The 12,886-nt window shown below is 41.9% G+C and overlaps 1 protein-coding gene across 2 annotated transcripts; it reads right to left on the reverse strand.

Moving 5' to 3' along the window:
* Positions 1-602: 602 nt before the first annotated feature.
* Positions 603-12,592, reverse strand: ZNF281 (zinc finger protein 281). 2 transcript variants are annotated; one of them, XM_053453246.1, is made up of 7 exons: positions 12,019-12,592; positions 7,908-8,033; positions 7,073-7,196; positions 6,473-6,556; positions 5,924-6,042; positions 4,000-5,618; positions 603-869 (listed from the first exon to the last, which is right to left on the reverse strand). In XM_053453246.1, the coding sequence occupies exons 1-7, from the start codon at positions 12,325-12,327 to the stop codon at positions 728-730; spliced, it is 2,523 nt and encodes an 840-aa protein (XP_053309221.1). In that variant the 5' UTR covers positions 12,328-12,592; the 3' UTR covers positions 603-727. The 2 variants fall into 2 exon arrangements, with proteins under 2 accessions (XP_053309221.1, XP_053309222.1); XM_053453247.1 differs by lacking the exon at positions 7,908-8,033.
* Positions 12,593-12,886: the final 294 nt, after the last annotated feature.

A 12,886-nucleotide genomic window follows, 5' to 3' on the forward strand; every position in this document is an offset into this window, starting at 1 on the left:
CGACTTTCCTTCTCCTAGGCTGCCGTTTATAAATATCAGACGTGACAGTAAACACACTTCAGATACTCCGATTATCTTTCATAAATCTAGAACATCCGGTTGCGGAACCCGGAACCTGCCCTCTTATTGCGCCACCCATTTCCCCGCTCTCAACCGTAGCCTGTTCTAAAGTCTGAGACTAAACAAAGCTAAGGAGACTCGATCCATACACGTAAAGAATTTCAACGTGCACTATCCCTCCTTAAAACGACTCTCACTGAAGCCTGGTTTTCCATAAAAACTATTGTTCTTGAAGGTTCCGACAGTTTTTGGAAAGGACTGTGTACGATATACCTGTAGAAAAATACGAAGGTAGCAACACGATGTAATTTGAAACAACGCCTGAAATGGAGGAAAACCAGACAGCTGTAAAGCTGTAAACAAAAAAAAATGTAAAGACAAGAATGCTGTACATCTTAATGACCAATATTTACATTTGAGATCCAACAAATTCAATTTGTTTTTTTCCCCTTCCCACAAGACAGATTTTTGCATAAATTAATGGTAAAATTATAGGAAGAAAAAAATATTTCATGTACATTGAAAGACAATAAACAAATGGGTAATTTTGATGTAAACTTTTTATTTTTAACTTAATTTCAAAATGGAAAAAAAAAAAAAGTTCACGGTTTCTCCTCAAAACAACGTTATGTAAACGTGGAATCCAATCAGCAGAAGTTCGACTCCTCTAATAATCTTGGCCAGATTGTTCGAATAACCTTAACATATATCGGTCGTCCGTGTTGTGGTTTTTTCTGTACTCTCTTGAAACAAAATAAGAAATATTTCTGGAATTTGGCGCATCTGGAGGATTCTTTTTTGTGTAAGAACTGTAGATACACAGTATATGTACAGAGATTATTACGAGAGAACATTGTAGACGTTTGCTGATTTTTTTTGATACTTTAAAACATATATTGCATTGCTGTAGTGTATAAATAAACCAAAAAAAATAATACATAGAGAGACAATATGAAATTACACAGGTAAATCATTAAAAAAAAATGGTTAAAAAAAAATGCAATAATACTTCCAAAATTATTTTCTTTATAGTCTCTTCTCAAAAGAACACAAGTCCAGCCTCCGAGTCATTTATAGAATGTGATCCACAGAAAGATTGTTCTTGTCAAGGGGGGAAAAGAAGAGGAAACATTCCAGAGAAACAATTTGACTAACAAAACGAGGGCAGACCCCAGTCACGCGGTTAACGAAACCCTCAAGACATTGACCTTCAGCGTTCTTCATTTCTCTAAGCAGATGCATAACTGTCATTTTCCAGCAGCAATAATTATACTAGTACTAAATACCTAAAACAGACGTTTCTTACATAAAAATGGCTTTCAATCGTGACAATGTAGATTAAATTTTTTTTTTTATATTTTTTTTTTTTTTTTTTTTACACAAAGGGAAAAAACAAAACAAAAAAAAAATAAAATACACCATGCATTGTTATTGTCGCATGGAGCTAAACAGAATTTTTGAAATGTTTTATTGCACTGCTAATTCATTTCACAAACAGGAACATATATAATATATATATAATTTTAATACTGATTTCTAACCATGTACCCGTTTGAAATGGACGATAAGGGGGAGGGGAATAATAATAATAATAAAAAAAAACCTTGGATGATATCCTGTAATTCAAATTACCTTTATCCAGCATTACTGAAAAGAAAAAAAAAATATTCTGGAAAATAACTTATTGCTATTTTTGGAAATTATTTTTTCATGACATAATTAGGGTGCTACATTAACAAAACTAAACTGCCAGAATATTCTTTTTTTTTTTTTTTTAAAAAAACATTTTAAATAGATTCAGTTTTTACCTTAGCAATATCAAGAATTACACAAACCCAAAAAGGTCTAATTCAGATTGTAACACTCCACATATTCATCACAAGACACCACAGCTGTGATAAAGGTTGGAAAACACTGACAAGCGTCTACACCGTACCCTACGCCAAGAAATTTAGTTTAAAAGCAAAATCATTTAAAAAAAAAAAAAAAAAAGTGACAATTAAAATCCAAATATCTGCGAATAGGATTAAAGAGTATGGCGGCGAGGTGCCTAAAGTATAGAATCCTTAGTACTAGAGGCCAATCGATCTGCTGCATAGCTTTAACATGACCCAACATCACGGGGCATCAAGGCTCTTTTACAACGGACCTCGATAAAAAGTCCTGTTTTGTTTAAAAGAAGCAAACTCTGAAAATGTCACTTTTCGGCATTTACCTCCAATACCCTGTCCTTACCAGAAAAGGCCTGGGAGGAACGGAAACCCTTTCTGGTTACAGTAACGATAAAACGAAATTAAAAACTCCTTGGCGGCCTCCTTACAGAACACATCTCTGGTCGTTTTGCTCATTCAGCATTTATGGGAAAATGAAGTCGAATTTAGACGGGGAAATGCGTTATATCTATGATTGCGTACAATTCCCATCTCTTCGAGCGTACCGAGGATCCGTTTAGAAGACCAGGCTCGTGGAATACTCTAACGTTTTAGAGGGGGTCAAATTCTAAAGGTTATACAGAGAGCGTCACCAATAAAATGGAATTGTCCGACCTTTTTGGTCCAATAAAGGACTTAAGTATTTAGACTTAGCTTTCCGAATCTCTAGCCCTACCCTTATTAAGAATACGAAAAAGCATTTAAGTAAATCATTACCTACGGTATAGGCTGCGAATACTTGAATAGCGTAGGGTCGAGGAACTACGTCAATAGCTCAATACACAAACAGCCACTTTGAGCAGAAGGCGACTACTGTATGCGTTATAACGCGACATATAATTTAATAGAGAGACCCTCCGGTAAGGACATTCGGATTCAATAGTCCCTAAAACAATTTTAATTATAAAACGTGATACAGAAGTGGTCTGGTTCTAACAAATCGGCAAAGGCAATAAAAAATATATACACAACGTCCCCTGCTACTTGTCCCTCGGTGAAAAATGATATTTTGATAAAATCTGGGCTATATAAACACCGATATAGTAAAATCAATACTTGCCGCTGACTTTTGTAACATTATAGAAAAACTTTATTTTATATGCAGCGATAGAGCTAGTCTACGCCGTCTATTCCAAATGCCGTATATATTTTAAGAGGTTTTTTTTCTCCCCCCCCCCGTACATAGGCCATTTACGTGAATTTTTTTTTTTTTTTTTTATAAGATTGTAGACACTTTTATAAAACGATTTAAACGCAATTTCTCTTTTTATTATATTGAGACAATATTGAGAAATACATATGTTCCTGAATGTTGCATGAACAGTAAAAATGAGGTATATCAAAGAAAAAAGAAAAAAAAAAAACTGTACACACATTTAGAAAAAAAAAAATCATCTCGATAGTAAATTAACTGTTAATTTAAAGCTATTGCCGAAAAAAATGTAAAATCGGTGAACTAATTGAATATAGCCCATAGGCGTGACCTAGTTTGAAGATATGAATAAGGGCGACCGCGACTCTTTCCCTGTTAAAATTAACACTTCAAAATCCTTATGTGCCCTCAGCTCCGAAGCCTTTTTCCTGAGTCCTAGAGTTTGTATGCCAGTTTTTTTTTTTATTATTATTTACATTTTTTTTTCATTTTTCTTTTTTTTTTCTTCACCGTAATGGGTATTTTAGTCTATTCCCCACCCTAAATTTCTTAATCAAAATTGCGATTGCTAAATATATCCCACAAAAATTAAATGTTTTGGCTAATCCTGCCCCACCCACCCAATTACTAACTACTTTTGATTAAAATTAGATACAAGATGAACTATCACAAAACACATGTTTTATAAGCAAAAGAAGAAGAAAAAAAAAAGTTTGCATTGACAGGGCATAGGTTACATAATTCTTATTACGATTGTGTAGAAACATTCTATTGGCAGTGTTCTCAAAATAAAAAATACACCATGTTTTTTTTTTAAAAGGCTTCTTATAGCCTGGTTCAAGCTCAAAGCCTCACCTGAAACTTTGACTACTTGAAGTCTTGACTCTTGCGCTACCTGCTTCAACTACTTCAGATAGCAAATTAGAGTAACCTGAGAATTCTGGCGTTGAAGTCCTCAACCTGTGATCCACTCCTCCGTCAGCGGTAGTGTTAAATGATATTGGCACCCTGTTACCAGACTTGAACTGAGAACCAAACGCCTGTGCAAAGTTCTCGATCTGGCAGGTAGCTCGTGGTCTGTTGTCCTTCTGCTCTTCCAGCGCATTGGACAGCTCCTGCGTTTGCAGGTGAAAGCCCGACGCGGAATCCAGGTTCTTCTGTTGATCTTTCTGCCCGTTCAATTCCTGAGATGAAATCTGGTAGCTGGAGGAGGAATCTAAGGTTTTCTGAGGGTCAATTTGGTCGGCCAACTCTTGGGATGGAGTCAACTGCTGATGAGTTGACTCCAAGGACAACGAAAAGCCAGACTGGGGTCCCACCACCATACCAAAGTGCGACTTGGGCATAGAGGAAGGCAATACTGAATTTAAAGGTTGATTGAATCCACACTCGAGAGGAGATGTAGTGTATATATGCTTATCAGAGAACAAAGAAGGGTTTGCGAGAGATGAAGACAGACTTACAAACTGTAAACTCGGTCCCAGTGGGAAAGTACTTGTATGGCTTGTTCTTTCCAAAGCTTGCTGAAGATATTTGGAGTACTCCTGAAACATGTTGGTCTTGTCATTGGACGTAGATTGAGAGTCTGAGCAGACGTTTTCCTCCTGTACCAGATCGCCGCCGTCTCCCGTCGCATGCATATCTACGTGGTGCTCGGAAATGTTAAAAGGGACATCTGGGTGCACTACCGATTTGTGGGTGTAGTGATCCAATATACTCTGGAGGACCTCATCAGGAATCACAGATTTGTCCTGACAGTTCTTTATGTCAACATTCAGAGACTGAGAATCTATAAGAGTCAGTGGGTTCTCCCCATCCATAACACTGGAAACCGCAGAATGAATGACAGACTGTTGTGTCACCATGTGCCCTACATTCACAGCATAGGCACTGTTACTGTTATTAGCCTGCAAATATCTTCGTTTCTTCAGGAACTGCATGGCATCATCGTAATTGCTACTAGTATGCCCCTTGTTAACCCCACTTTGAAGAAGGTTCATGGTGTCAACACCGGAGCTTCCGACCATATCAAGAGGGCTATTGGCCTTCTCAGAAAGTTTTTGGATTGCCATGTTGGACTGAGGCTCCAGGGAGAGATCGTTTTTCTCTGCATTTTTCCGGTTTACCTTCTTAAAAACCAGTTTTGGCACCTTGGCGTTTAAGTCATCCATACCGGCGCCAGGTGAGCCACTACTGGAAGACACAATGGGAAGGTCCACTGAGTAATTCTGAATGTTGAGATTGGGTGCCATTTGTGCCTCGTTGAGTTTGTTCCCAGGCTTCTGGTCCTTATGTGCCAAGCCATTTCTGGACTTGCCCTTTTTCCGCCCAGAAAAATTTCCCTGAGATAAGTCAAAGTTACCCGACATACTATCCAAATTAGGGTTTGATGACCCAGGCTCCATAGATCCTTTATTGATAGTTTCACCACATGTTCTTTTGTGCTTCAACAGTCTATCTGTTCTTGAAAAGAACTGTACAAGGGAAATAAACAAACAAACAAAAAAAATCAGATTATAAAACACTTAGAAGAGCCATTACGAATGAATGAAGCGTTGATAATGTTCCAGTTACAAGGATGTAAACAGCTGATTGAGATAGGTACACAATGGACGAATGAGGGCAGGATTGTATGCGTATGAATGGAATATCTTTAGATGATATTTGCATATCACGAGACTACAGATGATATCAGATACGGGGGATTTATTGTGTGAACCATTACTTGCCCCCAGTAAATGACAGCAGCGGAAATAAATGTATTCGAGGTGCATTTTACCTGCTGACATGTATCACATTTATATGGCTTTTCTCCGCTGTGTGTCCTCTTGTGCCGCTCCATATGGTACTTCTGTATAAACTTCATGTTGCACTGATCACAGTTAAAAGGCTTCTCCCCTGTGATATGATGGACAACGTACAGATGAGCAGTACTTACTGGACTAAACAAGGCTATATGAACTTCACACGGACCAAAACTACGGCAGCGATTAAAAACGGAAACCGAAGTACTGTAATCCAATAGGACTGGTGCCGCTAAAACATATACATAACGTTTACAGAGGGGCGCTCAAAATATCGTTTCTCCGAAAGCAAGGACTTCTGGGCAGAAAATGGCTCAATTTATTGATCACAAAACCATGCATTTCCAGCAACACATTTTAGGAACGCGAGCTGCATAAGTGCTTCGCCACGTCTTTAAAATGTTATTTAGTGTTCTGACAGTTTATTCCATATACAAGCGGTAGAAAAGAGTAACCTTTAGTACACTATGGTCATGCATATCGTCTGTCCTTTATAAAATCATAATGATCAAATCACTACGCACCACTGTGGATCTTCTCATGTCGTTGCAGCAAATACTTCTGAATGAAGCTCATGTTGCACTGACTGCACTGGAAAGGTCTTTCACCTGATGGGGAAAAAAGGTTGTCAAATTAAGATTAAAGTTGCCGAGTTTATTGAAGCTGCCCTTACTGGGTAGCAAAAATACGCACACTCTGTAAAAAGGCATGGGTCCGTGTACATTATTATTATTATTCAGCAGCTGCAAAGGTGCCAACTTTGTAAAGTGATGATGCCGGCGGTGTTCATGGCACAGCTGGCAACACTGGAGTCCGTCTCAAGAAAAATTTAAAAGGAAACTGTCTATAAGCTTACAATCTGTTTTGCCATCAGCTTTGCCGTTTTGGGTATCAGCTTAAAACAAATTGTACTTAAGGAAACTGATCTATGGCACATCAACTTTCTCCTTACCTTCTCCTTACAAAGGCTGCAAGAACCCATGACTAGCCGCAGCCTATCAGAGGAACTGTGCAGATCCTGAGGACAGAAGCCAAGATGGCTGCCCCCAAGGCATGCACATAAAGGGGGGATTGGGTTCAAATACACAGCCTTGATTATTCGTGTTCTTTATATAGGGACATACCTGTATGAATGAGCACATGTCTGCGCAGATGATAGGAGCTCCTAAAAGCAGCACTGCAGTGTTCACATATATGAGGTTTCTGATTTGGAGATAAATTAGCAGCTTCACAATCACCACCTAAAGACTAAAGAGGAAACGTAAGGTGAGCCACATATACCGTATTATAGAGTAAGCTCATATAGAGTGCGAGTCTGCAACCCATAACAGAGAATGCTAAGAGCAGCGTCCTTTTATTACGCCAACAGCCACCTTACGGCAACCGGTCAGCAACGATACGGTTCGCTCACCCCGGATAGGTCAGTGCCGGACTAATATCAGTGACACTTTTGGACACACTTCATCCGAACAAAGGACATTTTTGCCGTGTGTGTTCACAATGGAAAGTGCCCTCATCAGATGCTATTTATTTACGCCATGTTAGGTCGCACATAACCAGCATGGCCGGACCCTGAAACACATCATTTACTCGCTTCCACAAACATTTCACTGCCAATTCCTGAAAAAGCATGCGCTAAGATTTTTTTGATTTTTTTTGTTTGTTTTCTAACCAAAAATTAAAATAGTAATAAAGGAAATCATATGGCGCAGCAGATCACAGGAACATACTGCAACTGATCAGATTATTCTAAAGGATAAGATATAACACGCCGGTAGTGCAGTCATAATAGATGCGATGGGACTTGGGAATCATGGTGGCATGGAATGCCATGGATCTGAAGGTCCTTCATACGCTGGCACATTTTCATATAATATATTTAAAGATTAAAATGTGACTAGGGTTCATCTGTGGGAAAGACTAATAAATAAAGTTTGGGGCTCCAAATAAAGCTCTTACTTTAGAAGAGTCACTCCGCCTGCGTTTGGATTTGGCTTCCTGAGCGTCAGAGTTTGGCCGCCTGGTCTTCTTTGTGGATGGACTCTCTTTTGGGTCGCAGCCATTTCTGTCAGTCCTTATTAAGAGCTGTCAGGAGATATTCGGAGGATTAGGTTTAAAATATGACTTCTTAATATATCAGCACTATTTAGAAGAAGTGGGTGCTCGAAATGACATCTCATCACAAAGTTAACAACATGACATCAGATCCCTTGTGCTATTAAGCAAACAGAGCTGACATGTTGGCTCGGGAAGTATCTATGAAGTATAACTGCGTCCTCGACCTACTTTCCATTTATTACCCGCACCGCTGGACCCACCAGTTTAGAAGACAACCAACACCGATGTCTGCCAAGCACATGCCCTACAGAGGAGATATGGGGTTTGGCAACTCTCTGGCCCCTGAGGAGATAAGGGGAGTAGGACGTAGGTGGCTTCCAGTAGCGTTCATTACTTGGGTCCCACAAACAAAAAAGGCAGCTACCAGTGAAGGCTCGGGTTCCTGTTGGAAGCCATATGAAGAACACGGCTAGATGTTCTTCACCTAGCATTTACTAGAAAATAAAACGTTGACCTTATAGAACAGCGTTCAGCTTCCAGGCAACGGCAGGGATATGCGAAGGTTATGCCAGCCGACCAGTGTAACAAAAGCCTCCTGCACAGGCCACGGCACAAAGGGTTAAGCTTCCATGAGAGCCGAGCGCCCATAAACCTTTGGAATTTCAAGGCCCAATAATTTGTGTGAGGCATTAAATCCAAAGATAGACATGTGCGTAGTACACAGACCTCGGCTCGCCTTGCATTGAGGAGACACTCCAGCCATCATACGTTTTCTCCCCCTATTGCATACGGGTGGACGGATTCAGCAGGACCCCCTTATCCATCCGCCGCGTGCAGGAGAGGTGTTCAGCCGGCACCCCTAACCAGCATTCATTTCAATGGGGAACCAGCGCACACGGCTCTGGAATCGCGACGGCGGCTTACGCAGGAATTTTAGAGCCGCTTCACGGCGCCTGCATCTCTTCTACAGGCTGAGAATAACCCCCCCATATTGTTTATCGCTGGGCAGTTCCTTCAGAAGGTCACAAATACCTTAAAGACTAGGAAACGGTTTTAATACAAGACGGCAACGCGAAGAACCTGGCTGATGATGACAGGCAGATCGTATATGAACACTAAAGAAGAGAAAGAAAGAGGGCATTGGGTGGCAGAGGTGGTGATCGCTGCCCTTTCACACAAACATTTTTAGAGGTTTTTCATATATTGAAAGGAAGGCAGCAGATACAGTGGTGGGAAAGCGGCGTTCAAAGACAAGGCAATAATGAAGGCAGTGGGGAAAGCACAAAGCGTGTAAAGGACATCCACGAGATCATCTGTGAATGAAGCATGAGGTTAGCGGGAGAAGAGAGGCATTATATATATATATATATATATATATATATATGGGGCTATAACGTAGGGCAATAAGGGGTAGCAGCTTAGTCGGAAGACTGTTTTTTCTATCAGGTGGCTACGCTCAGATATTCCACCCTGTGGCAGCTTACCTGGCAGGAGTGCGGGTCTCGCACGCACATTCACACACGTGCGCGCACACACATTCAGACACACTGCCTATACTTTCCATCTGAAATAACCCCTCCTGTGCCAGTGGCAGAAAGTCTGCAATACTGGGTGCCAGATCCAAAGGGAGGGAAGGTGTCTGGCAGTCTCGCAGTCTTTAATAAGCAGGTTAAGACTAGCAAACCAGATAGATCAGTGGCGTCTGGTCTGAGGAGCCAATGGGTCCCTTTTAGACAGCTGCCACCTTGCCTACTGCTGACAAATCACATCCATTACCCATCACTGAAGCAATTTGTCTCATTGAGGGTTTTGCTCTGTTAGAGAGGATAGAAAAACCCAATACGGTTAGCAATTAAATTGCTGGAAACGTGAGTAAGCAGAAGAGTTGACACGGAGGCTCACCGATTGTTGAAGTGAGATTTAAGCGAGGGTGGCAAAAAAACATAAGAAAAATATACCACTTATTATGGTTTATTAGGGCAGAGGATTAAGTGTCACTGAGGTTACTATAGGTACTATATGCTATAGAGCACGTTAAGGGGTCATTGTTTGGGGTCTTGTGACATTTAGTTATCATTTAGAGCAGCCTCTAGTAGGACGGTAAGGATTTTGAGGGAAGCCGACTTCCAGCTGGCGGCCTCTCACTAAACACTATCTGGATAGATCGGCCCCATTCGGCCCCCATTTCTCCTGCTATAAAGACTCAAACCTCAATCAGTTGGTCTCGTCTTAGATTCAGGAGCCGTATGTCTATCCCATGCGTGTCTAATTGGGATGGGCATTCCTATGTTTAAATGAGGCATCCGGACGGGGTGAGGCATATACACGAACATGACATACGGATACGTTACGCGTGTCTCACTATTCACACTTATTTGCGCGTGCATTAACATCTCCGTGTGATCTTCTTGATCTTACTAATACAGCGCCAACCACTTCTGCCGCGCTTCCTACAGATCATACATTCAAAGGGTCTGACCGAGACGGCCCCATACAATAGGCAGAAGGGACTCGGCACACAAGCTTACGCTCCATAACAATGCGCTCTTACAGATGTTACAGAGTGAAGTTTTAGGATTTCTTCTGAAAGAGAAGCTGGTTAGATCAGGGCCTTCCTTAACCGCCTGCTTTTGTAAGTGAAATCAAATGATTGTGTGTGAGTGTGTGTGTGTGTGTGTGTGTGTGTGTGTGTATAGCACAATACAATTTAATGTTTTAATGTGTCAATCGTCTTTGTACAACAAACTTCACTAGGAGATGTAAAGACATCTTTTGAGTCACAAAAGGGACAAGACTGACATAGTGAGCAGGATGGGACAAGCATAAAACATGTATACTACATGCGATATATATATCTTTTTCTCTCTTTTTTTTCACTCAATTTGTTTTACTGATTCTCAGATTTATAAGAGAAAAATGCATTGCTGCCTTAGAATGTGTGGGTATTCACGCGAGGCTAACGGAGCGTCAGCGTGTGCTCGCGTGCATGCGTGTGTGTGTCTGCGTATCCACAAACGCATCATCACGCAAAGCAAAAAACAAAAACAAAAAACCCAAAATATTATAAACGGCTCAATAACAAGAACCTAACATTGAAGAATCACGCTGAAATACCGATGGAGGAACGACACACACCACAGAGGATCGATGATCATGTTGCAAGTGTGTCTGGTGATCTCAGACATCAAATAGAGTCAAGACCCCCTTATAGAAAGGCAAGATGGCTGCCAAAAGACCCATTTTTGTCAGGTTTTTACTAATTGTTGACATCTAAAGCGTGTTATGAAAGTCTACATATTTTAAGCCCTCTTTATCATATACAGCTGAGCACACACACACATCATTTATATGTATACACACACACACATACAAACATACACACTAAGCAAGCAACAATAGGAATGGATTGTGAATGGGACCACAAAGGTCACAATAAGCCTCAGCATGTGTGTGAAGACATCTCGCCTGCTTTGTTGAGGATTTATTCTGCATCCATATCTTTGGAATGGTGGCACGGCAGCAGATCAGGCATTATCCATCCATACCTTTTATTTGCATGGGATTTTTGGTTAAATTGATATTTTTATTCCCCAAAATAGTGATCTTTGGCGATTTCTCAGCAAACCTGCACAATCAGCTATTGGCATGGCTTTCAGCACAATAGAAGACAATGGGACCGGGGGGTCTGCGTGGGGTCCGTCCAATGATCACTCTATAGAATTTGGAAACGGTCTAGAAGTAAAGGGTCCGATCTGGCTCTACTGCGATCACTAGATTGTGAGCTCTGCAGGCGAGGTCCTGCTCACCTTTTGTCTCTGTTGAGTGCAGATTGTTATGGGACACACTGCGTATGCATTGTTTACACATTGTACAGCGCGACGGAATAAGATGGCGCCATATAGATCAACAAATAAAAGGCACATGGGCAGAGATTTCCCCTTCCGTTGCCACTATGTTGGACCGGCAGGCTAGATCCCCCCCCCTCCAAAAAAGAAACCCCGGTAAACCTCACCTCTCTATTGAGGCCCAGCTCAGGGATGAGACCCTGGCTTCCCACCGTCACCTCCACGATCTCGGGCGGTCTGTCCCCGTAAAACCGGTACTGTTCGTGTTCCCCCATTTTCTCTTGCTTGATACCGGTTAGGCTGTGGAGGAAGTCTCCCGGGTGCGGCGGGGAGCCGGGCTCTTTCTTGAGGATCATGTCTCCAGGCCCAGGCAGAGGCGGCGGCGCCTGCATCAAATCGGAGCCTAAACGGGCGAAGGTGGTGACCGGCGGTAGGTGGCTGAACATAATCATACTAGGCGGGAAGGTGGGCTCCATGACTAGTCCCGGAGCCTCCGTGAGCTGGGAACCGACAGAGACCAAAAGAGAGCCACTTGAGGTAGCTCGAGCCAACCGAGGCCGTTACCACACACCGGGGACTGAGGCCAAGCCGGTCTTTACATGCTTGCACATCTTCACAATTCGCCTCCTTTCTCCCCCAAACCCGCTATAGATCCCCGGGGACACTCGGTGAGGGAAAATACCGGCATTGACCGCAGGCCTAAAGCAGAAACACGACGCCCGAACGGTCCACAATAGAAGCGGTCGGAGATTGCAAATGCGCAGGCGCCGCGGCCTCTGTTCGCCCCACTACGCATGCGTGAGAGTCTGGATCCTCACAACGCAGGTGCAGGACGCTTGGGTCTTCACTGCACATGCTCGCCGATTGGTTCACGCTGATGTCCACTACGCATGCGCTCGTGTTTGTGAACAGTTCATACTTAATTGACCAGATGGCAGCAGAGAGCAAACATATGCAATGCGTGTGACTCTCCTGCAGCCCATAATAACATCATTAATACCAATATTATATTTATATATTATATATTATTATTAC

Source organism: Spea bombifrons, chromosome 13 (assembly GCF_027358695.1).
Source record: "Spea bombifrons isolate aSpeBom1 chromosome 13, aSpeBom1.2.pri, whole genome shotgun sequence".
Taxonomy (NCBI): domain Eukaryota; kingdom Metazoa; phylum Chordata; class Amphibia; order Anura; family Pelobatidae; genus Spea; species Spea bombifrons.

Bases quoted from the DNA above. Each gene is read 5' to 3' on its own strand.
- ZNF281 (XM_053453246.1), bottom strand. From the start codon at position 12,327: ATGGAGCCCACCTTCCCGCCTAGTATGATTATGTTCAGCCACCTACCG. The intron at 8,034-12,018 runs GTGAGGTTTACC...ATCTCCTGACAG, and splicing joins AGCTGGGCCTCAATAGAGAG to CTCTTAATAAGGACTGACAG. The intron at 6,557-7,072 runs GTATGTCCCTAT...TTTCCCCATCAG, and splicing joins ACATGTGCTCATTCATACAG to GTGAAAGACCTTTCCAGTGC.